The sequence below is a fragment of the Urocitellus parryii genome, chromosome 9, assembly GCF_045843805.1.
Source record: "Urocitellus parryii isolate mUroPar1 chromosome 9, mUroPar1.hap1, whole genome shotgun sequence".
NCBI lineage: Eukaryota > Metazoa > Chordata > Mammalia > Rodentia > Sciuridae > Urocitellus > Urocitellus parryii.
Genome location: NC_135539.1, coordinates 93,528,881 through 93,554,681, shown reverse-complemented (window position 1 = coordinate 93,554,681; position 25,801 = coordinate 93,528,881). Strand labels below are relative to the sequence as shown.

Genomic DNA, 25,801 nt, shown 5'->3' with positions numbered 1-25,801 from the left:
ATATTATCATACTTAAATTTAACAAGTATCATAATACCATCACGTTGGTATCAATTATTCAAATTTCCAGTTATTCAACATTTGTTAAACTTAATCATGAAACCAATTAAGTAAATGCAATTTAATGGTTTGATTGTATATAATCTGTATCTCAAGGTATTGCTTAAGAAAGTCTTAAAATTCTGTCGTGCAGAAATGACATTAAATTTTGTAGTTATATTTGTCAAATACATGAAATAACAATTATGTAATCTATTTGGATAAAGTTCAAATATTGTTAGTCTTATTTTGATGAAAATAACTATGATGCATATAAAATAAAGTTCGGACATAATTCATGCTTTAAAAATCCATTTATGCTACTTATTCTTCAGCTACTTTTCATAGTTATTTTGTATCTTAGGTTTATAGGATTTTACAAGATGAACTAACAATATTCTTTCTCAAGGAATTTCCAATCAAACAAGCAAAATCCAATTTCTAAAGACATTAAATGTTTCCTTAGCATTTTAAAATGTTAAATAATCATGAGGAAAGTAGTGATAGAAATAGAGTTATATAAAAATAAAAATTCAGAGAAAATGCAATTCTCTCTTTAGTCATGGTCTTTCAAACTGTTATTAGAATAACTCATAGCAGAACTTTTTTTTTTAAATGGACACAATACCTTTGTTGTATTTATTTATTTCTATGTAGTGCTGAGGATTGAACCTAGTCTCACACGTGCTAGGCAAATGCTCTAGTGAGCTACAACTCCAGCCCCATATAAAAATCCAGAAATCATTATAAAACCCAATTTACCATCCCTTCTTATTTCATGTAAGTTAATATTAAAACTTGTAATTAATATTAGGATTTTTTACAACTGTTCATTAGGAATTGGGACATGAGCTGCAGAATGGCAGCAATATAAAAATCTGAAATAATAAATGAAAAAAAAATCCTTTAAGTATATGATATTTTGTTTATAAATATGGCTAATTCTAAAGTCTAATAAATCTGATTATCTTTATTCGAGACAAAGATTAGGCAGATTCAGTTTCTTTGGATTTTCACTAACTCCTGGTATTATTTCTAGCTATTATCAGTTTTCCAATATAAATATGAAATCATAGCTATTAGAATTCTTGAGATTTTGCCTAACTGTCCCTGCTTTCACAAAGGGCCAATTTTCATTTAGCCTGAACATGACAAGCCATGACAGGGGAGTGAAGAAAATAAGAGAGCTAAAAAGAGAATAGATAGAAAGTAAAATAAAGAATAGGATCAAAAATAAAGGGGACAAAGAATAAGATGAAACAAACAAAAGCAAAATGTTCTTTCAGAATATTCCTGTCACAAATGGGTACAAGAGAAAATTACCTGAACTGTATAAGCATTCAGCTTGTAAAGAAGACTATTAAACTAAAAATGTACACCAAACCAAATTATACCCACAATTTCTGTCACAGTGTTTAACATCTAACATATGCTCGAATGAGACTGACTCACTCACCTTATCAAGTTCACTTGTCAACTTTTTATTTTCTTCAGTTAGTAACACTTTTTCTCGTTCATACTGTTGTTTAAACTCATTTTCAAATTCTTCTCTCTCACTTTGACTAACCCAATTGAAAATATTAAAGAAAAAAAGAAATAGAGTCAAAGGTCAGCAGAAAACAAATTAGTTTCGCAAAAATTATATAACATACATAAATTCAGACTGAACTATAGGAACATTATTTACATACAACACAACATGTTCACATGCAATGAAAGGCCTAATAAAATACTTTCCAAGAATTTATTTATTTATTCCAATAGTTGCTGATTGGTTTATTGAATCATGTAACCAATATTTATAGAATGTCTAGTAGGTGCCAAGAAATAGTGAGCCCTTCAGATAGGTTCTACTCTCACAGCAATGAAAAGTGAGTACATGAACTAATTTCAGATAAGTTCTATAAAGAAAATAAAATGAAAATGCCATACACACTATCTAGGGTGGGATGGCTAATATATATTATATATTTAGGGAAGATCCTATCAAGACTAATGAAATAAAATGTCAAAATGGAAGTAATACTTATCTTCTGCTTCGTATTCATTAAAATTAATTCAAAGACAAATTAGTCTGAGTTCAAATTAGATACCTTTTTTGTATGTATTTGTATCAAAATATCCTTAGAAAATACAAAGTCATGGGCCCTTCCTTAAGATTGGTCTAGTCACTTCCTAGTTTTACTAAAAATTGTATTTTACAGTCCTTGATAATATTTTGAAATAAACTTATATATGAACTCAGATATTTTAAAAAATTGACTTTGAAATAATTTCAGCCTTGTAGAAAAGGTATAAATACAGTGCAAAGAATTCTTGCATCCTCTTCACCCAGGTTCTCCAACTGTTAACATTTTACTTTATTTGTTCCATTACTCTGTGTGTTTAATGATTTCATTATTGTTGTGAACCACTGAGAGGCAGCTGCAAATATTACTTTCTTACCTCTAAATATCTAAATATCTCAAGATCAAGGGCACTCTCTAACATTAGGACTAAGCAACCCTCTGAATTAAAAGATTCACCCTTACCAGAACACTACTGTCCAAAACCACAGACCATAGTCAAGGTTTGGTGACCATCCCAACAATGTCTCCTTTTCTTATCTAGTACAGGAATCAACTGTATCTCTTCACTTTCCCTTGGTCTAGAACAGACCTCATCTTCTCTATCTCTCACAACTGTTTTTAGACTGCAGGCCTCTCATTGGGTGACCCCTCAACCTAAATTTGTCAGACTTAAATATTTCATCCTTGGCTGAAATATCACAAGAATAATGCTACACTCTTCTCAGTATATCCCATCAAGAGGGAGGGACAAATGTTGATATGCACAACAATGACCAAACCTCTTTTTTAAAAATAATCTCCCAAAACATTATTAAGCAGCAAATGGCTTAAGGCGGTGCAAGATGAATAAAGTTTTTGTTGATGGACTGATTTGTTTTAAAGAATTTATCAGAAAACAGATGAAACATACACTGCTAGGTTGAGTCATAGAAGCTTGGACCCAATGGTGGCCTACAACCCAATGGTGGCCTACAATCAATGAGTTTGAAGTGTGGAACCTCTCTGACTTATAGTCAAGAGTCTGCTGGCTCAGGGAGATAAGAATGTTAAAGATTGGCTCTGTTGTGTGCTAACTGCTTAGCCACTCCCTGAATACACTTGAGAACATTCCTTTTACCAAGGCATTAGTAAATATATTAGTAAGAGGGAAGACTGGCATTCTAAAAAAGCATTGTGGGAGGTGTCCTCTGAATCTGCAGATGATACTGTAAAATGTCACAACAGAAACTCTTCTACTAAAAAAATGGTATTCCAGATTGGCTGTTGTACTCACTGATTTACTTAACTTACAGCTTGAATATTCCAATTTCCCTCAAAATTAAAAGTCACACTCGTGGGCTTTTAATCAACAGACTTGTCAGTTTAAAAGCACAACTTATTTGTTGGGGTCATGGGGTCATGGCTCAGTGGTAGAGCACTTGCCTAGCATGTGTGAGGCACTGGGTTGATCCTCAGCACCACATAAAAATAAATAAGTAAAACAAAGGACTATGAACAACCAAAAATTTTTTTTCTAAATTCCCTATCTCACTAAATCACTAAACATAAATTATAATTTAATTTTTTTAAACTTTATTTTATTTATTTATTTTTATGTGGTGCTGAGGATCGAACCTTAGCCTTGCACATGTGAGGCGAGTGCTCTACCACTGAGCCATAACCGGAGCCCCAATTATAATTTAAATTTTAAATTCAGGGAAAACAAATCTTCTGATCACTAAGCAAATGTGTTACTGTGCTTTTTATTTATCTATAGTCCAAATGCATTATATACGATTGTTTAGAACTCTAAAGTTAAACAAAGTAACTTCATGTAACAAGTATCACAGCCTCTGGGGATGGAGTTTCCCATGCTTTTTCTTTTGCTACCAAAACAATATAACTTCTTTTTCTCAAAACCATGTCCTCCTTATTGGACTGGCATCAGGGATAAGACTGAGCTTTCAGTAACAAATTTGGCACCCCGGATGGGACCTGAAAGCAGCCCCCACTACAGGTTTCTTAGGCAGGCCTGACTATCCAAGCAGCCCACTTCCTTGGTAGGATGCAAGGCGCTGGTGAACTTGTTGAGAGACAACTGCCAGAGAGTTGAGAGACAAGTAAATTTCCCTCAGTTAAACCAGAGGAGCTATTCCTGTGAGTCAAGGAAGGAACTGAGGGACTGTCCCAGTAGCTGCTGAAGCTCCTTTTGCTTGGGGGAACTCTGCCTTTTCTCCCTGAACAGTACAGGTTGCTCCATCTTGGTCCATTTTGAGAAGAAGGAAACCGAGTGCAATAAAGCTGCAACACCCTTGACCATCTGGTAAATCCCCTGGTGTGCACACCAAGACCCTTGACTCCACACATCTGGTTGCTCTTCATGGGAACATCTAGTCCCTCTTTGTGGGGATAACTGTGGTGCTGCTGGTGTAGGAGTCATGGTTAAATGGGACTCAAGAATCCAGGGATTTTTACTCCTTTCTGGTCGGTTCCAGGTTCTCATCTGTTTGTTGGCCTTGGGTTTGGGACCTTTTGGTTGTCTGTGGTTTTGTTTTTATCTGTTACTGCCTTTTTTTTTTTTTGGTACCAGGGATGGAACTCAGGGGCACTCAACCACTGAGCCATATCTCCAGCCCTATTTTGTATTTTATTTAGAGATAAGGTCTCACTGAATTGCTTAGCACCTTGCTTTTGCTGAGGCTGCCTTTGAACTTGTGATCCTCCTGTCTCTGCCTCCTGAGTCATTGGGATTACAGGATTGTGCCACTGTACCCAGCTTGTTACTGCCCATTTTAAGACATGGGCAATACTGAACTGATCCTATAGGTAATCTCTTGGAAAAGATCTTGGCTGGTATATTTTAAAGGTTCCCATTTGTTTGCCATGGTTTTGGGGATCCTTCCTGGTTGTCCGCTTTTGTGTTTCTTTTTTTGTTCAATCTTGTAGATGAATTTGGTCTGTCAGAGGTAAAGGAAGTGGGAGAAATTCTGTATGTGCAGGTCTGTCCATTTTAAAGGTCCCTATCTGCCATGGTTTTGGAAATCCTCTCTGGTTGCCTCCTGTGTTTCTTTTTTTGTATCTGTTTCTGGCCCTTTAAGACATGAGCCATGCTACCTAGATCTTATCAGTGGTCTCTTGGGAAGAAGATCTTGGCTGAATGGGCCACCTATAGGTCTGTCCAAGAGAAAGATGTTCTACAATAACACAATCTGTTCTCTGGCCTTTGAATGGTTTTTCTGGATTATTATACAATCTTTCAGGCGGAGTTGGTCTGTCAGAAGTAGTATATAGAAGAGATTCTGTATGTATGAGCATTGATGAGTTGCATGATAAGGAGTCTTAACATTTAGAAATTAGGTTGACGATGCAAAAAGGCACTGCCTCTGGTGTGCAAGAATAGTAGGAAACCAGAAGAAAGGGTTAAAAAGAGATTTAAATCCTTTCAACCCAGTGATGGTAGTCCCCCTATTGTTTCTCAGCTTGGCTCCATGCAGCTGAAGATCATCTCCCTGTGGGTCAGACACACTGGCCCTGGGCTAAGAAGAGAATTTTTAAAATCCTAGGAAAGTTGTCCAGGCTATAGAAAAATGGGCAAAGAGAATCTGGCCTCTGCCTTACCTTGTAACCCATTTTTCCCACAGTGGTGGAGGCTGCTGGCTACAGAGGACATGGTGGTAGGTTCCAGCACTATTAGCTTTATTTCCTGGGTGCAGGAAATCTCCCCTTTTATCTGATGGAACACCCCAGTTGATCAGGGGATATCCATCACTGGGACAGAGCAGTTCTTGCTGTAACAGTATCCTATCAAACTAAATGCATGGGGACACTGGCAGCCATAAACAACTGCATCCCAAAAAGAAAAACACAGAAATTAAAGTCAATCTGTTTTGTTGGTAGCTTCTGCAAAGGGATCTTCAAGGAAGACTGAAAAAAAGGATAGAAAGGGACTACTCCATTTAATATCAATATGCCTAGTGTAAGAAAAAAGGTGCAAAAGGAGACTGCGTATGACTGACAGTGGGGAACTCACTTAAAGTTGATGGCATTTTAATGATTATAAGAGAAACAGGTCAGGCTCAAAAGTATCCTGCATTCCAATCTCTTAAATGCCTGAGTACAGGGGGTAAAAAAAGATTAAGGCACAGTTTTTTTTAAAAATGGTAACTATTATTTTTTAAATACCTTTGTGTTTTTTATATGTTTATTTTTATGTGGTACTGAGGATCGAACCCAGGGCCTCACATGCACTAGGTGAGCACTCTACTGCTGAGCCACAACCCCAGCCCTAGGAACAGTTTTTATATATGCCAGATGAAATCTGTTGAGTAAATTAAATACACAGATAACATTCATATAGACTTTTTCAGAATATGAATTTAAGAAAGGGTCTGAAATTAGAAAAGAAATATAAAAAAACTATAAGTGTGGAAATATATTTTAGTATGAAAAATGAGAAGGTTAAAAAAATTTTCTGGATGAGAAAGTATTTTGTATGCTAAAATAATATTCTTGTGCTGAAGTCCAAGATGAAAGAGAGGACAAAACTAAGGATGTAAACAAGTTTTAGAATGTCTAAATAAGTTGCAGAAAGTTTGTGGAATGTAAATCTCAAAAAAATTGTGTATGTAATTAAATTGGCTATAATTAGCACAAAGTTATTTAAATTTTAACATACTGATATGAAGCAAAGTCTGAATCACTGATCTGCTCTTATCTATCAAGATAATTCTCTTGTATCTATTAGGATTTATTACTTAGGGAAACTAAGTCTTAAAGGAATTAGGTTTTGTACCTGTTTTAAAGTCTTTTAAAGGATTCATAACTGGTTAAATAAAAAGCTGTTATTTTAGGTTATAACAATATAGTTGATCCCCTAAATAAGTGACTGGATATATGTATACATCTGAGAACCTTGTATGAGCCTTGTCTAAGTGTTATGTAAAAGTGTGTAAAAATGAAAGTTTATGTAGGTTTACCAGCAATTTAACCAATAAGTGCTCTTTTTTCCTACGTTTTATCTGACACAGAAGGGCCACACTGCCATTTGAAGAACTGTCATATATCATCTTTTGCTTTGACTAAGTCTGTTTCTGATCATTAACACTTGTTTCCTAAATGTATAAGAGATTTAATGCTTTTCTTTGATTTTTGCTAACCCGTGTAAAAGTGTTATTATTGTTACTATACACTGTGGACTCTAAATTTTACTTTAAACTGTAATCCCAGCAGCTCAAGAGGCTGAGGCAGGAAGATAGCGAGTTCAGGAGGTAAGGTTGTAGCTCAGTGGTAGTGTTTGCCTAGCACATGTGAGGCACTGGATTTGATCCTTAGTGCCACATATAAATAAATAAATAAAATGGATGTATTGTGTTTATCTAAAACTAAATAAATAAATAAATAAATAAATACAGACTGCAAGTTCAAAGCCAGCCTCAGCAATTGAATGAGGCCTAAGCAAATTAGCAAGACCTTGTCTCAAAATAAAATATAAAAGAGGGCTGCGAATGTGGATCAGCAATTAAGCACCCCGGGTTCAACCTCTGGTACCAAAAAAATTTTTTTACTTCAAAAGTTGAACTCAGTTAATATAAGGACATCTGTGTAACTGTGATGCTAAGCATTATGCTTCTTTAAATATTAGATGTATTTATGTTCTTCAAGTAAACAAGCCTTATTTTTAAAGCATATTTTGAATTTTATTTAAAGGTAAAGTAATAGAAATAAACAGGCTACATTTCCTTGAAATCGATCTTCAATGAGCCTATTTTGCCAGTTTACAATAATGCAAATGCTACAGTCCTTGTTTAAGTTATAATAGATCTTCCTATTTTTGACAAAATATAATAAGTATCAAAGAAGGATGACACACATGAAAAGAAATAAACAAGCCTTTTGAAATGTAAATCTTGTGAGAACACTTCACCAAGTTGGTGTTCTCCAAACTAAAATTGTCTGTACCAATAGTCTCTTTCAGATTTATGCACAAACAACAAATTTGGTTGGTATTTATTTATGTCAATTTTTACCATATTCTTTCTCATTACCTAATTGCTCCCCACCATACCAATACCTGGCTTCTGCCTCCATTACTTAAATAAAACCAAAACTGCTCTCTCAAAACTCACTATTGACTTAACTATTATCACATCCAATCTATTGTTGACAATGTTGTTCTTTCTTTCCCTCATGAACTGCTGCTATCTTCTCTTGCCTTTGATGTTACCATACTTTCTGGACTTGTAGCCAACAACTTGGGCTTCTTTTTAGCTGTCTTTGTGAACTCCTTTCCTTCTGTTCTTCCCATAAATACCAGAACTTCTTGGAATTCTGTCTCAGGTGCTTGTCTCCTCTCTCTTTAAGTTCTCCCTGAGGTAGCTCATCAACCACAACATTTGCTTACAGTTATTTCTTATACTGAGGTCCTCTGAATCTACCTCTGAAGCTTTTACGGGCTTCAAACTATTGACTTAAAATCTCCACAAATGTATGTTCAAAACACCTCACATTCAACATTCCTAACTCAACAAGGGAGGCCAACACATAAACATGTTCCTACCTATCTTCATTTATGCATAAATATCAACTTTTTCTTACCATAGGTTAAAAAAAAAAAGTAAGACTAAGTAAGGCCAATCTCTCCAATATTACACTGCTCTGGTAATTCTCTCCCCTCTCTCCACTGAATGAACTATTAGGAAACTTCCACTAGATTAAAAATATGCTATTTATTGCTCTTACCTTCAAAAAAAAAACCAAGGATCAAGGTAACTTCTTTGACAGAAAATTCTCCTCCAGCTCCTCTCTTATTTCACCTCTTACTTTGGCAGTAACAACTCCAAGTACTAACAATTGTTATCTACACTCTGTTCCAATTGCTCTCTTTCAAGTCTCTCTTGATCCCACTGTGGGCTGTTTGCCCCTATTTTTCCACTGACATTATTCTTATCAAAGTCACCAATAACCTTCATATTACTAAACTCAAATGCCACTGTGTAGTCCTTATTTTACCTGATTTGTACATCATTTTATTTGACATGTTGACAAGTTTCTTCAGCAGGCTTCCAGGATACTAAATTTGCTTGGTTTACTTCATATCATTCTGACTATTCTTTCTCCTTCCATTTTGCTAGTTCATCCTCATCTCCCAACTTCTAAAGATTGGAGTGCCTCAGTGTTCAGTTCTAGAGTCTCCTTTCTATCTAAATGATCTCATTCTGTCTCCATGGCTTATATATCACGTGAATGATATTCTCAGAATTATATCTCCACCCCTGAAATCCAGGGTACTCTATATAAAAGCCTACTTCACATATCTACCTGAAGGTCAAGCATCTGCAAGCCAGCTGATTAAACAAGCTCTTGATAATACACTCATCTGAAACTTGCTTCTCTTGTAGTCTTCCTGAGTGATAACTATAGTCTTCCATTTGCTCTTGTCAAAACCACAGGATCATCCTTGATTCTTTCTTTAGCTTTCATTCCATATCTAATCCATCAACCAGTACCATTACCCTTTACCTTTAAAGAATATTAAAATTTGAACATTTCTAACTATCCCTTTTGCCACCAGCCTAGGCCTGAGTCATCATCTTTTGCCTAGATTATTACAACAGCCTTCTAGATAGTCTTATAGTTTGCTCTTATCTAATTCAGACTATTTTTAACCCAGGAGTCATAGTAATCCTGATGAGAAACAAGTTTCCTGAAGTAAATTACAATAAATCACCAATATATGACTTATAAGGCTTAAAAAACCCCGACTCTTGTTATCTGACTCATTTCTACTCTTCTTTGCCCTTGCCTATACTTAAGCCATACCAGCTTCCTACAAATTTTTTAATAGACTTTTTCTTTGTGTATAATGATCTTCTCATACACCTTTTAAGCATTGACCTAAATTTCCTTAGTCTTAATTCAGACATCACCTCTCAGTATATTTTCCCCTGGCATGTAAATATATACAAAACATATATAAACATATATAAAATATAATATATATCTGTCTGTCCATTCTATATATATTAAAATATATGTGCATGCATATGTATACACATATGTAATTTAATTTGTCCTCTTAATGCTTAATAGTCATTTCCTACTTTATTTTTTGTTTTTAGCATTTATCATTATTTAATGTGTTCTACATTTTACTTCTTTGTCTTTTACCATACTAAAGGAAAACTCCATAAAGATCAGGATTTTCTTTGTCTGCTCGTTGCTATATCCTAGTATATACACCAATGCTTTGCACATAGTAGGTTCTTAAAATAATTTTGTTGAGTCAATGAATGCACCAAACTGAATAAACTTGGGCCTCCAGTATAAGTTAAGAATGACAATTATATGTATCTAGTTGCCTAAAATCTAAAGTGTTGTTTTTTTGCTTATTTTGACAACATTGAGGATTAAACTCAGGAGCATTCTACCACTGATATACATTACCCAGTACTTTTTATTTTTTATTTTGAGACAGGGTCTCACTAGGTTGCCCAGGCTGATCCTTGAACTTATGATATTCCTGCCTTAGCCTCTCAAGTCACTAGGATTGCAGGCATGCACCACTGTGCCTGAAATCCAGATATCTGAGCATTACAGAAAATTTCTCCTGTTCCCTCACTTCTCATAGCTGATCATTATGTCCTACATGTTCTGTCTTCTCAGAACTTCTGAATCCATTCAATTCTCTCCAATTTCTCTATCACTACCTAACATCCATAATCTCATTTCTCATGGCTGAACTCCTATACCTGTCTGCACTTTTCAAATCATTCTTTACCCATTAGTAAGTGATCATTCAAATACAGAAATTAAAAATCATGCTTTTCCTTCAATGGCCTTAAATGGCAAATGCATTACATTTATTCATGATCTTGGCTTTATTTTCCTTGCAGACTCATTTTTTACCACTCCCTTCTATTTATGCTTCTATCATAATAAATAGCTTTCAGTTTCTGAACGTATTAGGCTCCACTTTTTCTTTGGATCTTAGCACATTCTGCAACCTCTGTTTGAACACTCTTCCCTTCCTACATCTTTTTACTTATTAGCTCTCAGGTAAGAATTAGTTTTGTCCAGAAATCCTAAATGTACCAAAGTTACTTCTTGTGCCTGTGTGTGCTCCTAAACTTATTCCATTTGCTTTCCTACTATACTGTACTGTAATTTTCTATTTACTAATCTTAACTTTGGTGTCCTTGAGAACTAGGACATGCTTATTGCCTGTCTATCTCCAGCATTTTTCACAAAACAAATACCCAAATCATTTTTATTGAATGAATAAATAATGTGACTCATACCTTTCTCTCCTGGTTTTTTCCAGTTTGTCTTTTAAAACCATAATTTCTTTGTTGAGAGCAAGTTGCTGGCCTTCTGAATCATGCAGTTCTTTCTTCAGATTTTTAATCTCATTTGCATGTATTCCTTCTCTTTTAGATAATTCTTCTTCATAAAAGATACTTTTCTTTTCTAAATCAGTCTTTAGTTTGTTTATCTCTTGCTGATGTTCTATGCTGCAAACTCCAGGTGAATAACTAATTTGCTTTTGCTATAGAAGTAATAACACAAGATTAGTTCATCTATAATAAAATAATAACTCCTTTCTATAAGGGACTATGCACATAAATGTATATCATTTTTGCATATTCTCAAACAAATACAATATTCTTTCTGTATTTAAAGGTATTATTTGTCAGTCATATATTGCAAATATTTTCCTTGGTTTACATTCCTTTATGGTCTGTGTGTTTTTGGTTTTTTTTAGTCTTTATACCAAGATTATGTATTTGTAATTCTTCTGCTGGTACTTATAAGATTTCTTATTTTACATTAAAATTTCTATGTAGAATTATTTTTGATGTATGAGTGAGGAAAAGTCTAAGTCTTTTATCTGATAAGAAACTGTTAGAAAGTTTTAATCATATTTGTGTCTCTAAAAAGATTAAAATGGGGGAGAGGACAATAAAGCTAGAATGTACAAAAGAAAAGAAAGGGGACTTCCGCATGATCCAGGGGAAAATGACAAAGGCCCAAACAAACACCTCCTTCATATTTATGCTAGAAAAAAAATGGTAGACCTGTTGGTTTCAGGTAGGACATTAAGAAGGAGGAGAACTTTGGTTGGAATCCATATTTTTAAAAATTAAAATTAGGCTGAAATATAAAAGTCCAAAGATTCTTTTTGCTACAACCCAAAGGGTAGGCAAAAACAGACCAGATTATGACCATAAGATTTCCTGAGCTTTTAACTTCCAAAGCTCATACTTTGTTCTATCCTATTTCTCAAAAAACTTTTAAAACTAAAAGAACCTATGTGTGTAGGTTTATAGACAACAAGTAAATAAAGAGATGGGGGCACTGTTCCTTTTTTGAAGGCACTGATAAGAGCTATTACTGGTGATTGATTTAAAGCTGAACAAAAATGTCCTGTCTCCTTCCTCTGTGAGGTATAAAAGGTAAAAATAAAAAAGGAGCTGATGTAGACCAGAGGAAACGGTCCACTGCATATTTAACTATTTATTAAGAAAATACTTATCATGTGCTAGATACAGACTGTCCAGTTGTTTCTGAGACAGCCTGGCATGCAAAACTGCTTAAATTGAGAAGAAACAGAGCAAGTCAGATTCTTGCTTTCTTGCTTTTAAGTTTCTCTGTTAAAAAAAAAAAAAAAAAAGCTTCTTTCTAAAAATAAACTTATAGCACTAACTACTGACCTATACGACTCTTTTATTTTTCTAATCACCTAAGGAACACTTTAACCTTGCTTTTCTATTCAGTTAACTGTTGAGATGACAACAACATGCACAAAAGGTTTCAAGGAAAAATTCCCCTGAAATAAAAATCTAACAAAGATACCACCAATGAAAATTATAGATGTGTATCACTTATTGATAAAATTACAAAAGAGCCAAATAAAATGTAGAAAAACAAAATTAAATTGTAAGTAAAAAAAACAACAAGCTATGACAAAAGAATAGATTGCAGGTAATGAAATTAGTAAAGCAAACTTACTAATAAATGCATTATTTTGCAGATTAAATTATTTTCTAAGTGGTTACCCTAGCCCAAAACTAACTGGTAAAATATAATAATAATTCCAAATGCTACTCTTAAGTCCCACAATAAAAGCATTTTAAAAGTTCACTAAATCTTCTAATGTAAAAAAAAAGTAGCAGTTTTATAATTAATGGTGAAACATCAGAAGTATATAAAGAAAAAGGATGTCACCCATTACTACTCTTTTATAACATTGATTTTAAATACTGTCTGACAAGTATGTGAAACAGTTAACAATATTATAAAATGACATCACTAAAATTCCCATTTAGTCGTTTACCCAGAAAATTAGAAAGTATTAAAATTGAGAAAGGTCAGTAAAACAGAAGGATATATAAGATAACACAAATCAGTAACATTTCTAGGTACTAAAATAAGCAACAAAAATTTTCAAAAGCAAAAACAAAAATCACCACATACTAATATATACATATTCAAGAAGAATATTCAAGATAATACTGAGAAATTTCCTAATGTATGAAAAACTATAAGTCTTTATAAAGGATATGAAAGATTTGAAAAAAAAAATTTAAGTCCCAAGTATTTGAAAGGAAAAAAATCACAATATGTCCATTCAATATTTTTCAAATTATCTCCTATGTAAAAAGTTCTTTTTAAATGTGGGGAGGAGTAGAGTAGAATAGGAAGAGATGGAAAAAATGTTTCTAGTCTATGGGTAAGAATAAGCTACTAAAAGTATCAAAGTCTTAGAAAAAAAGGAAAAGAAGTGTGTGCAGGGGGGTTTTCTTTTCAGACATTAAAATATACTGAAAGTCTTTAAAAAGTATCATTGTAATATATCTCCTGCTCCAAAATAGTTTAATTCAACATATACAACATCTTTAATCAATGATAAAGAAAATGAGCTGGGTGCGGTGGTGCAGGCCTATAGGCTGAGGCAAGAGGACTGCAAGTTCAAAGCTAGTCTCAATGATTTAGTGAAGCCCTAAGTAACTTAGCAAGACCCTGTCTCAAAATAAAAAAATAAAATGGGGTGGGTATGTGGCTCAGTCTTGGTGGCTAAGCACTCCTGAGTTTCAATCCCTGGGGAGGGAGGGAGGGATGAAGGGAAGAAAGGAAGGAAGAAAGGGAGGGAGGGAGGGAGGGAGGGAGGGAGGGAAGGAAGGGAAGGGAGAAGGAGAAAGATATGAATAGATTAATTAATAAATGGAACTGGAATCAATCACCAGCTAGCAATATAAGAAAGAAAAGGTCTCATTTAATAACATACAGCAAAACAAACTCCAGATTAAATATTTAAATATTTTTTAAATCCCACAGAAACAACCAAAAAAAAGCAGAATTAAATATGTATGAAAATTCTACAAAGAAAAGCACAAGCCAAGTTTTGAAGGAATAGAAGATACATCAAGAAAAAGATAAAACAATTCTACTGGGGCATGGTGGTGCATGCCCATAATCGCAGTAGCTGGGAAGGCTAAGGCAGGAGGATTATGAGTTCAAAGCCAGCTTCAGCAACTTAGTGAAACCCTGTCTCTAAATAAAATATAAAAAGGGCTGGGTATGTGGCTCAGTGGTCAAGTGCCCCTAGATTTAATTCCCAATACTTAAACAAACAAACAAATCAATGATTCTTGTATAATTTTAAAAATAAACCAGAACAAAACTCAAGGGCAAATGATAAACTGGTAAAGTTTCTAAAAGTCCAAGAAAAAGTAAAATTTTTACTCAGTAAAGAATTTATTCAAACTGTAAGTAAAAACATTAGAACTACAAATTAATTGGGCAAATAACTTAAAGATAAAATAATTAATAATCCATATAAACCAAGAAATGAAGAAAGCAGTAACAACTTTTGTGCCTCTCAAATTTACAAAGCTCTGTAGTATCTATGAAATACCTTTAAATAATCTACTAATTTCATTTCTAAGTGTCTTTTCTAAGAAAATAATTAACAGTACATAAAAGTGTTCATGGCAGTTAGGTGATTACAAAAGTAAAACCAAGGTATGTTTGAGAACTGACTATGTGAATATTATTCTTGAACTATTTATGATCCTTAAAATTATGCTGACAATTTTTAAAAAAAATTTATTTTTTAGTTGGTCACAATATCATTTTTATTTTACTGATTTAATTTTATATGATGCTGAGGATCGAACCCAGGGCCTTGCACGTGCTAGGCAAGTGCTCTACCGCTGAGCCACAACCCCAGCCCTGCTGCGACAATTTTTAGTAAATAAAATGCTTAGCAGACTGTTGAGTTTTGAAAAAATACAACTAATACTGTTTGAATTATGTCCCCCAAAATTTCTATGATGAAGATCTAATCATGAGTACTTCAAATGTGACCTTATTTAAAAGTAGTGTCTTTCAGAGGTAATCAAGTTAAAACGAGTTCGTTAGGGTGGTTCCAACTCCAATATGAATACCTCCTTATAAAAAGGATACAAAGGCATGTACATAGGGAAAACATCATGTGAACATGAAGACAGAGATCAGTGTGATATATCTACGAGTCAAGAATGCCAAAGAGTGCCAGCACACCATCAGAAGCCAACTCTGCCAGCACACTGTGCTAACCTTCTAGCCTTCAGAACTGAGACAATAAATGTTTTTTTAAGCCACCCACTCTGTGGTACTCTGTAATAGGATGCCTAGCAAAAACTAATAAAATAAGGTTTAACAAACAAAACAAACTCTAGCAACATACAATTATTCTTTTAAAAACATTTTTATTGAAATTCATATATCTTAGCAATTCACCCACTTAAGGTTTAAAATGTGGTTATTTTTGGTTATTGATATACTATGCTATTATTACTTTTTATTTTTTGAGATCAAATCTCGCTGTGTTGCCCAGGCTGATCTCAAATTTCCAGGCTCTAGTGATCCTCCTACATAAGACCCTGAGAACTGGGAATACAGGTACTTACTACCATGCCCAGATGATATATTACATTATTAACTTTTTAAGGAGTAAATAGATATTACATAAAACTTTACATGTTAATCATCTTCTTTGTACAATTCAGTGGCATTAATTACAGTTACAATGTTGTGTGAACATTACCAATATATCATTCTAAATTTTTTTTCATCATCCCCTAGGAAATTCTGCAACCGTTAGGAATTAACTCCCTGATTCTACCTTTACCCAGATCTTGGTAATTTCTCTTCTACTTTGTGTCTCAAAGAAACTGCCTATTCTAGATAGTTTAATAAGTAGAATAATACATTATCTGTCCTTTTGTGTCTGGCTTCTTTCACTCAGAATAATATTTTCCAGATTCAATCATGTTGTGTCATGTATCAGAACAGCCTTCTGATACATGCCTATTCATTGTTCATTATCTACATGCCACATTTAGTTTAACCGTTGCTTGATACAAACTTTAATTGATTCTACCTTTTGACTATTGTAATGATGCTTCATTGAACACCAGTGTAAGATAAAAAAACTAGAGTATGTGCTCTTAAATATTTTGGATATATACCTGTAAGTATAATTGCTGAGTCATATGGTTTCTGTTTCTTTTTGAGGAGCCAACAATTTATTTTCAAAAGTAGCTGCATAGGGTCTAGGGATGTGGCTCAGTTGTAGAGCGTTTGCCTAGCACATGTGAGGCCCTGGGTTCGATCCTCAGCACCACATAAAAATAAATAAACAAAATAAAGATATTGTGTCCAACTACAACTAAAAAATAAAATATTTAAAAAAGTTGCTGCATAATTTTATGTTTCCACCAGCTATGAACAAAGGTCTCAATTTCCCTATATCCTTGCCAATACTTACTTTCTATCTATTTCTCTTTAATTTAGCTATGCCTAGTAGATATGCAATAGTATCTCATTTGGTTGTATTTTGCATTTCATTAATAATTAATAATGCTAGGCATCTTTCCATATGTTAATTGGCCATTTGTATATCTCCTTTGAAGATATATCTATTGAAGATCTTTGCCCATTTTTTTGGTACTAGGTTGCCTTTTCATTGTTGGGCTGTATGAATTCTTTATATAATCTGGATTTAAAACCATTATCAGATGAATTATTTGCAAATATATTCTTACATTCCCTTCAGTTGTCTTTTCACTTTCTTCTTCTTTCTTTTTGGTACTGGGGACTGAACCCAAGGACGCTTGACCACAGAGCCTCATCCTCAGGCCTTTTTATATTTTATTTAGAGACAGGGCCTTGCTAAGTTGCTTTGGGCTTCACTAAATTGCTGGGGCTGGCTGTGAACTTGTGATCCTCCTGCCTCAGCCTCTCGACCACTGGGATTACAGGCATGTGCCACTATACCAGGCTGTCTTTTCACTTTCTTGAAAACGTCCTTTAATGTAATGCACATAAAACTTTATTTTGATAAAGTCCGATTTATTTTTTATTCTGATGCTTATATTTTCAGTGTCCCTTCTAAGAACCCATTGCCAAATCTAAGTTCTTCTAAGAGTTTTATTGTTACAGCTCTAACATTAAGGTTGTTGATTCATTTTTAGTTAATTTTTGTATATAACGTTAGGAAGGCATTCAACATCATTGTTTTGCATGTTGGATATGTAGTCATCCCAATATAACTGTTGAGACTATTTTTCCCCCACTGAACAGACTTTGTAATTGCAAAATGCAATTCACCATTAATTCATGCATTTATTTCAGGACTCATAACTATATGCTATTGGTCTGAGAGCACCACCCTGGGTTACTTTGACTTTGTAATGAGTAGTCAAATCAAAATGTGTGAATTCCTTCACCTTTATCTTCCTTCTTTAAGACTTTTTGGATGTTCAGCTCCTTTGAAAGTCCAAATAAATTTGAAAATGTGTGCAAAAAGGCTATTGTAATTTTGACAGGAATTAAGTTGAAGCTGTACATCATGTTGGGTAGTATTCTCATTTTAACAATATCAAGTCCTCCTACACATAAACATGGGACGGTGTCTTTCCATTTATTTAGGTTTTCTTTAATTCCTTAATACAATGTTTTATCATTTTCAATGTATAAGTTTTTAACTAGCTTGTTTAAACTCACTTCATTGCATTTTATTCTTTTAGATGCTATTGTAAATGACACTGCTATTTTAAATTCCTGTGCAAATTGTTCACTGCTGGCTTATAGGAAAACAACTGATTTTTGTGTGTTATCCTTGTTTGTATGTTGCAACTTTGGTAAATTTACTTATAAACTCTATTATGTTTCTTCTTTATTCCTTGGGATTTTCTACATGTAGGACTGTATCACCTTTGAATGTGGATCATTTTAGTTCTTCCTTTGTAATTTGGAGGCCTTTTATTTCTTTTACTTGTGTAATTGCTCTGGCTAGAATCTCCAGTAAAGTTGAACAGCCTGGCGAAATGGGCATCCTTGCCTCATTCCTGATCTTAAGGGGCAAACTTTCATTCTTTTACCATTGAATATAATATTCTGTGGGGTTTTTAAAAATGCCTTTTATTCTACTGAGTATGTTCTCTTCTATCCCTATTTTTCTGATAATTTTTATCATAAAAGAATGTTGGGACGCTGGGGTTATAGCTCAGCAGTAAAGTACTTGCCTTGCACATGGGAGGCACTAGGTTCGATCCTCAGCACCACATAAAAATAAATAAAATAAATAAAGATATGGTGTCCATCTTAAAAATAAATCTTTAAAAAAAAGAATGTTGGATTGTTGAAATGACATTCATGTATCCATTCAGACAATCATCTTCTTTTTTTTTTCCTTTTGGTTCTATTAATGTATTACATTTATTGATTTTATGTTGGAACACCCTTGCATTCCTGAAATACTCTGCTTGGTATACAACCCTTATAATATACCTTTGGATTCAATATACTAGTAATTTATTGAGGATTTACACATCTATGGCCATAAGAAATGTTGATGTATAATTTTCTTTTCCTGATTTTTTTTTTTCTGACTTTGGTATTCAGGGTAATGCTGAGCTCACAGAATGTGTTAGGGTGCGTTTCTTCCTGTTCGAATTTTGGAAGAATTTGAGAAAGATTTGTATTAACTCTCCCTTAAATTTTTGGTTCCAATTTACCAGTAGAGCAGACTGATTCTGGACATCTTTGTTAAAGGTTTCTGAATATTAATTCAATCTCTTTATTTATAGGTCTGTTGAGATATTCTTTTTTGGTACTGGGGACTGAACCCAGTGGCTCTTTACTACTTAGCAACATTCCCAGCCATATATGATTTTCTATTTCATCTTGAGTTAGGTTATTTGTGTCCTTCTAGGAATTTGTTCATTTCATCTAGTTTGCCTACTTTGTTGGCATACATTTGTTCACAGTATTCTCTCTTAATTCTTTTACTTTGTAGTGGTTAGTAATAAAGTGCTCACTTGTTGATTTGCATATTCATTTCCTCTCTCCCTCTCTCCAGTCTTCTAAAGATTTGTCAATTTTGCTGATCTTCTTTAAAAACTTTTGGTTTCCTTGCTTCTATCATTCTTCTAATCTCTAATTATTTATCTCTGCCCTATTCTTTTCTATTTCTTTGCTTCTTCATCTTTGGGTTTATTTTGCCCTTCTTTTTATACATCCTTAAAGTATAAAGTTACTGATGTGAGGTCTTTCCCCCTTTTTAATATATGCATTTATAGCTGTAAATTTCCCTTTAAATACTGGCTTTACTGAACCCGACAAATTCTGATATGTTGTGTGTTTCATTTTCATTCATTTAGGTATTTTGTAAATTCCCTATGATTTGTTCTTTAACCCAGGAGCTGTTTGAGTGTTTAATGTCCACATCTTTGAATATTCCATTTTTCTGTTATTAATTTCTAGCACCATTTCATTGTGGCTGGAGAAGATACTTTGTATAATTTTAGTCTTTTTACATTAATTGAGACTGCTTTGTGGTATAACATAAATATCCTGGAATTTGGGAAATTCATTTGCAAAGAATGTGTATTCTACTGATATTGGATGAAAGTTTCTACAAATATTTGGTAAGCCTAATTAGTTTTAGTGCTGAACAAGATCTCAATTTCCTATTGATATGTCTCTATGTTCTATCGAATATACTGAAGTCTCTCTCTTTTAAGAAGTATTTTTGTTTACTTGTTGATGGACCTTTATTTTATTAATTTATTTATATGCAGTGCTGAGAACCAAACCCAGTGTTCCACACATGCGAGGCAAGTGCTCTACCACCGAGCCACAACTCCAGCCCTGAAGTCTTTCTTATTGTAGATCTATTTCTCTCTTTAAGTCTGTTGAAAATTACTCTAATGGACTAAAAATTCCTACAATCCTCAAAGAGCCAAAATGTGCTTTTAAATTATATTTGTATATCTTTTAACCAAGAAATTCCACTTTCAAAAAATATTCTAAGGAAATTACACTGTGGTCATAATCATTGCATTTACTGGGCCTTTAATATGTGCTAGGACCTGGTCTGCATTCTTTATATGCATTATTTATTAGGCAGTTTTAATAAACAATGCAATAATGACAAGTAGACAAATATATGTGATTTTTTTTAGTTGTCAATGGACCTTCATTTTATTTATTTATATGTGGTGCTTAGAACTGAACCCAGTGCCTCATATATGCTAGGCAAGCACTCTACCACTGAGCCACAACCCCAGCCCTTAGAGTTTATATTTTTATTTAACCCAGAGGAGGAATTTTACCTGCAACCACTGATATTCAATCACCAGAGAAAAAGTTCTGACCATTTTTATGATTTAATACACTTATTAAACAAGTATTAAATATTTGGCTCTGCACTAGGGCAGGTTAATAATCTACCTATGTTTTCAATAAGTTAGGTCACAGTCTAGGTGAGGAGACAGGTTTGTGAATGTCATTAATAAGAACTATGTTACAGTTATTTATAGAATTCTAAACAACATTGAAGGAGTACTTAGACTTCCTGAGATAACATTCACTTTGATTCTAATATTTTCATTGATATATGTAATACTATTATTATATATTAATCATGATTGAGCACTTATGTGTCAGCTTACAAATGTATATATGTACTCCTGAAATAACACAGGATTTTAAAGATGAGAAAATTAAAGCATGAAGAGATTAAATGTTTTGTTTGGTGTTATACAGCTAGTAACTGGTAAATTAGAGGTTAAACCTAGGTAATCCAACTCAAGAGATGGCACAGGATTTCTCTTAAAAAGTAACTGCTGAGATGTGTTAGCCTGTCTCTACTATCATCTCATTCCAACTAACCCAAATTCTGCAAAGTTGTCTGAGCCTCTCCTGAGTCATTTATAAGACAGATAGGAGTCTAGATATCTTACCACAACTCTAATACAGATTACCAGTACATCTTATTCAGGTAGGCAGTACTCAAAAAATATTTTAACTCCTTCCTAATAGATTCCTATTCTCCACTAAACGTGACCTTCCCTTTTTTTCAGCCTTAGGAAATCTGTATCATCTTCCCTGTGGTAAGAATGAGAATTAAAATGGTGTGAAAAATACTTTGTGTACAATCAGTGTCCTGAAAAATTGTGCTTTATATGGGTAATATGAAATAAACTGCATTCTGCCACTATGTATAACAAATTAGAATAAAAAAAATAAAAATGAAAATTAAGAACAATAGGTGTAAGGGTAATTTCCATTTTACACTGCAGAGGGTACAGAAACTAACACTCTTATCAACCCTAAAGAAAAACATATTAATTAGGGAAAGCAAAAGATACCTTCAGTCCTTCCAATTCATTCTCCAGTTGTTTAGAGTAGTGCTCGCTCTGCTCCCGCAGTTTCCTGTCTTTAGATGCTTCAGCAACTAGAGCGTCAGTATGAACTTCCAGCTTTAAAATAGAGTGAAAAGAGCAGATTTTGCGGTTATTACTTTTTTCAAACAAAATATTTTCCCCCAAGGGAATTTATCTTATAATAGGAAAAGGTAATTCAAATGTTGACTTCACATAAAATGATATTATCAAACTATAAAATAACTTTTTTTCAAAAATTAAAAAATGAAATATGTATTATTTCACTAGTCTCAAAAAGCAGCTTTAATTACTATCCCATGGCACTATGAAATTTGCCTGACTACTAACCTCTTTTTTGGCTCTTTCTGTTCTGCGCAGCTCTTGCCTTAAGCTTTCAACTTTTTGCATCACCAGGTCCACCTCTTCTTCCTTATCTCGGACATGGCGAGCAAGTTTCTGTTTTTGGGTGTGCAATTCTGTTAGCCGCTCATTGATCTCCATAAATTCCTGCATGGCCAGTTTCCTCTGACAGTGTGCGTCTTTCAGCTCTTTGGATTGGTTTTTTAATCGCTCACTAGCCTGGACTAGTTCCTACAGTTTTGTAAAAAAAATATAAGTTACCAATTCTGCCACCTAGAAACCAAATTTGGCCATCAAAGTAGCTATTATTAAGTCAAGAAGAGCCAAAATTATTTACCTCAGGAAAAAAATTAAAGGAAATGAACTACTTTTGAGCAGATACTAAGGGGCATGGTACCCTGTTTAAAGTCTCAACTTATTATGCCATTGAAATGCAAGGGAGCAGCTGATTTAAACTTGGTTTCTACAACTGAGTGGAACATACAGGCATATGAAATATGATGATCAAAATAAAGATTTAGTGAAATTTAATAAACAGGTGTGTTTTCTAAAAAAGTATATTGAATGTTTGCAAATGATTAAAAAAAAAAAAGGTTGCCTAAAGGATTAAAAATACGAAGACGAAGCCGTGGACCAGTAACAAGGAGAAAAAAACTAAAACTGAGATTCTCTGAATTAGAGGGGCTAAAGTGGACTCAGATATGTACTACTGCCTGCCTCCTAGCAAAAGGAAAAGCACATCTATAGAGAAAAGAATCTCAAAGAAATTTAGGCTTCTCACACATTAAGACAATAAAATCTGAGTTCATAACTACAGATTTCCAAAAAACACAACCATCATAACCAAACATAAATGGAACATAAACAATAAGAATAAATACCATAGGTATATGGGTATTAAGAGTCATCAGATATCAACATAAAGTTGCTATGCTATGTAGAAAACATAAAATGCCTGAAGAAATAAAAAATGAAATTATAGAAATGGGAAAATGACAAAAGACTATTAAAAACAACCAAGTAGATTTATAAAAGAACTTTATACAACATTTAGAAATGAAAAAAAGTGTTAAAATTAAACACATCCAGCTCTATATTTATGAATAAAGAAAAAGAAACTCAAACCCAGATAGGTAGATAGGTTCAAAATATGAATCTGAATAACACTAGAGAAAAAAGACTTTAAAAGAAACAGCAAAAATAAGAAAAATCACCTATTCCCCACTATAAAAAAAAGATGTATAAGTAACAACAGAAATAGGAACACTGATAAATATTTCCAAAGAGAAGACAAAAATAACTAAAATATATACTCAAAATAATTACTTTTCAAGTATAAGGTTTCATATGAATAAAAATTGTCAAAGCTTACCAAAATCAAATGTACACTAAGGAAACCTCTACTGGTTTATTTAAGGAGAAAGAAAAATGTTCTTAGAAGGAAAATTTAATGCAAGAGAAATGAAGGGCTAAGAAACTGGTAAACATGAATGTGAATATAAAGAAATGATATATGATTGCATTATAAAATGTCTAATGTGTACAGTAAAGGTTATAACCACTAAAATATTTGTCAAAAATAGCATATATATTGGGAAGATAAGAGAATTAAAAGCCTTTATATTATTTGAGGGGAGGAGTAGCTTAAGATTAAATTTAGACACTTAATATTTATGGTAAAATTAAAAACAACAACCAAAGACTAGAAAGAGTAGAAAAGTAAAATAAAAATAAGAAAACAAGAACATTAAGAAAAGATTTTGCAAAATTAAAAAATTCTGATGATTTGCTGCACAATATATGTATTTAACACTAGATAATGACAAATATATAAATATATTATGATGAACATTATATGTGCTTAAAAATTTTTTAAAAAGGGAAAAAAGACAAAAAAAGAAGCATAAAAAAGCATGACAAACAGAAAGGAAAAAATAAAAGTGGTAGAAACATACCTATGTACATCAATAATCAAAATAAATATAAAATGGGGCTGGGGATGTGGCTAAGTGGTAGAGTGCTGTCTAGCACACACAAGGCTCCAGGCACCACTAAGTAAATAAGTAAGTAAGTAAATAAATAAATAAATAGATGAATAAATAAATAAATAAATAGCTAAGCTCACCAGTTAAAGGCAGTTTGCTATAACAGATTAAGAAATGAAATCTGCCTCTCAGCGTCACCAGTTGCTGTGTGTGTGCGGAGGACTGAGCTAGCTTGCAATAACACCTCTTTGCTGCTTACATCGATCTTGGTCTCTGATGGTCTTTTGGAGGTCCTGAATTCAAGCATAACATATGGGGGCTCATCCGGGATTCTCCTTATGAGCCTACCCAGTCACCCTGATCGAGAGGTGATGAAAACCCGGCTGGTAAGTAAAGGCATTGCCGATCTGTAATTTTCTGTACTCTGGTTGCCTGCAGGTTCTGGTTCTTTATTTTGTGGTCGGCAAAAGGTCCAGGTGGACGCACCGAAGAGCAGCAGATGGGGTTTGTGGGAGACGTCCCCAGCCCCTTCTGGGTTCTGAGTGGATTGCCTTTAATAAAGTATTTTGTAAAGTATTTAATAAAGTATTTTGCAGCTGATGGATCCTCCGTCCGCCTCTGCTTTTAGTTTCTGGGTAGCAATCCACAACGCGCTGTGAATTCTGTGGCCGCGCTGCAAATTTTGTTATGTGTGTTTGTTTCTATTGTCCTGTCCGCCTTCACTCCAACATCCTGGCAAGGGAATTAACCTCCCAATCTAGGGTTTTCAGACCCAATCTGAGGGGGATACTTCCCCAATCTATCTGTCTGAGGGGAAGGCCCCAGTTGGCTTGGGGCCAGCACCCGACTTCTGTTTTTGTCGACAATCTGAAAAGGGAATCTGTGTCTTTGTGTGTCTTTTTGTCTGTGTCTCTGTTCAGTGTGATGGCATTGTTTTACTTTAGACAGATACAGTGTCCCAAGTTCCAATCTGCCTTAGATGTGTGGAGGTAACTTTAGCTAAATTTTAGCCTGAAAATGTCCCTGGTATGCTTCTCCTGCTTCCCTGTAAGGGACCAAAAGTCAATAGAACCACCAGCTTTTCTGTTCTCACAGTTTATACCCATTTTAGCTGTGTTTTAATGAACTTTGATAAACTTTATTCCCCTTTGTTAAATGGGATTAGGGAAGCAATGTTTTCTTTTCTTCCTGTAGTTGGCTTAAATGCATCCACTGCAGTGGGAAATGCCTGCTGGGGATCTAAGAACTTTGATATCTCCCTTTTTCTTTTTCTCAAAACCCTGTCCTCATTATTAAATTGGCATTAATTGGTTTTGAGGACAGGAACTGAACTTTCAGTCACAAATTTTGGCACCCCAGAGGGGACTCTAGAAGAGCCCCTGTTCTGCATTCTTGGGGAAGCCTAGCACTCAAAACAACTGCAAACAGAGGATTAACTTTTGAGAACTGACTACTGGAAAGTTAGGAGATATGCCAGCATGTCTGGGATTGGACCTAACCAAAGGAGCTAATCCTTTAAGTAAAAGGAGGGACTCAGGGACTCCCAGCAGCTGCGGAAGCCCCTTTTGCTTCAGGAAACTCCCTCCTTCCTTCCCTGGACTGCAAGGATTGCTCCATCTCTATTAAAAAGAAGGGGACACTGAATGCAATAAAATCT

The 25,801-nt window shown here is 34.1% G+C and overlaps 1 protein-coding gene across 7 annotated transcripts in view; it reads right to left on the bottom strand.

The window, feature by feature from the left end:
- The window catches only part of Cdc42bpa (CDC42 binding protein kinase alpha), a 293,703-nt gene that overhangs the window by 95,341 nt on the left and 172,561 nt on the right, over nucleotides 1-25,801 (bottom strand). For 5 of the 7 annotated variants that reach the window (XM_026405769.2, XM_026405772.2, XM_026405770.2 and 2 more), the window contains exons 13-16: nucleotides 22,148-22,390; nucleotides 21,785-21,895; nucleotides 11,384-11,631; nucleotides 1,496-1,601 (exon numbers count right to left, since the gene is read on the bottom strand). In XM_026405769.2, the coding sequence (XP_026261554.1) occupies nucleotides 1,496-1,601; nucleotides 11,384-11,631; nucleotides 21,785-21,895; nucleotides 22,148-22,390 (708 nt within the window). The remainder of the gene's footprint in view (nucleotides 1-1,495; nucleotides 1,602-11,383; nucleotides 11,632-21,784; nucleotides 21,896-22,147; nucleotides 22,391-25,801) is intronic. The other 2 variants (XM_026405774.2, XM_026405775.2) reach the window with 1 other exon arrangement.